Source organism: Monoraphidium neglectum (assembly GCF_000611645.1).
Source record: "Monoraphidium neglectum strain SAG 48.87 unplaced genomic scaffold scaffold02147, whole genome shotgun sequence".
Lineage (NCBI taxonomy): Eukaryota > Viridiplantae > Chlorophyta > Chlorophyceae > Sphaeropleales > Selenastraceae > Monoraphidium > Monoraphidium neglectum.
The window spans coordinates 1-1467 of NW_014011481.1; the positions used below are offsets into that span (position 1 = coordinate 1).

At 62.2% G+C, this 1467-nt stretch overlaps 1 protein-coding gene across 1 annotated transcript; it reads left to right on the forward strand.

The window, feature by feature from the left end:
• Positions 1 to 120: 120 nt before the first annotated feature.
• Positions 121 to 516, forward strand: MNEG_10011 (hypothetical protein; the record flags this gene model as incomplete). Its single annotated transcript, XM_014041515.1, has 1 exon — positions 121 to 516. A coding segment is annotated over one exon (396 nt), but the record flags the coding sequence as incomplete, so codon positions are not given.
• Positions 517 to 1467: the final 951 nt, after the last annotated feature.

The following is a 1467-nucleotide window of genomic DNA, read 5'->3' on the forward strand; positions in this document are numbered from 1 at the left end:
GGCGGGGGCGCCGTGGGCCCGCCGGTCCGCGCCGGGGCGCCGGTGGTGCATGGTGGGCAGCAGCTGCCTGCTGCAGAAGTTGTGGGGGCTACAGCACAGACCCCTGCTGGCGCATCGCAGGCTGATCCTGATGGCAGCACAGGCTTACAGCAGCACCACCGGCAGGCTCAGCAGCAGCAGCAGCAGCAGCAGCAGCAGAAGCAGGTTCAGGAGCACAAGCAGCAGGAGCAGCAGCAGCCACAGCAGCAGCAGCCACAGGAGCAGCAGGAGCAGCAGGAGCAGCCGCAGGAGCGGCAGCAGGAGCAGCAGCAGGAGCAGCAGCAGGAGCAGCAGCAGCTGCCTCAGGCCAAAAAGGCGTGCGCCATGTGTGGCAAGTCACAGGGGCGGCTCAAGCGCTGCGCGCGCTGCCTGGGCGAACGCTATTGCTCGGCTGAGTGCCAGGCGGCGGCGTGGCCCGCGCACAAAGCGGCGTGCAGGGCAGCGGTGCAGCAGGGTGTCGCAGCTGAAACTGGCTAGCTAGCTGGGGGCGGACACGCGGCGACCATCCTCACTGTTGATCCCAACAATCATAGCTACAACAGACTGCACCTTGAATCGCATGCTGTCTTGTTGGACTGATGTTTGGAATGTGGGAGCTGCCATTGTGAAGTCGCAGGCTGTGATCCTACCATGCTGGTGTCTTGTGCCCTTGGCATGTGATGTGAGCAATCAAGGATATATGCTGCTTGCACTCGTCAAAGAATGTGCCGAGTGTCTCATGTTCTGGAGTTGGCATGCCAAACGTCGTACTGTGCCCACATTTGTGCAGGCGCGACCTCCCGCGCACCACAGCCTCTATATCCTGCTGACACAAACCAGCACGGCGACATTTCTTGGGATCGAGCAGGTTCTCTGCTGCGCCTTGATTGAAAACCGGTGGCCGCACTCGTCCACCTGGCCGGCTGTCCGTATCTCGGTGAGGCCGCGAGCCAAAACCCTACTCTAGGTCGGGCGACGCGCCGCCAGCTGTTGCCGCCTGGCCCATGTATCTGCTTGTCCCGCCGTTGTAATCAGCTATATCCAGGTGCGCGCCGCCAGCAGAGGCGCCACTGCCGCCGACCAATTCATCTTCACCACAAGCGTCACTTTGAAGCTGTTTCCAAGCAGCATGCATGGCTCCTAAAGCGCACGATGCAGGGACCATCCAGCTCTCAAAACCAAGTTTCCAAGCAATCATGAGAAGGACATACAATGGCTTTGGCGCCTGTCGCGCCTGCCGGTCACCAGTGATGCCATGCGCTCAGTACCCTGACAATCCCGCCTCCGATGCCCCCAAAAAGCAGAGCACGTCGAGGTTGCTGCCGCGCTGCGCGCGCCTCAAGGCGCATCCAGTAGCCGCAGTGCAACCTTCAACCCGCCGACGCGCCGCCAGCAGCCGCGATGGGCGCCTGGTTGGCTAAGGAGCGTTGTCTTTGCGGTTCTCTCCCG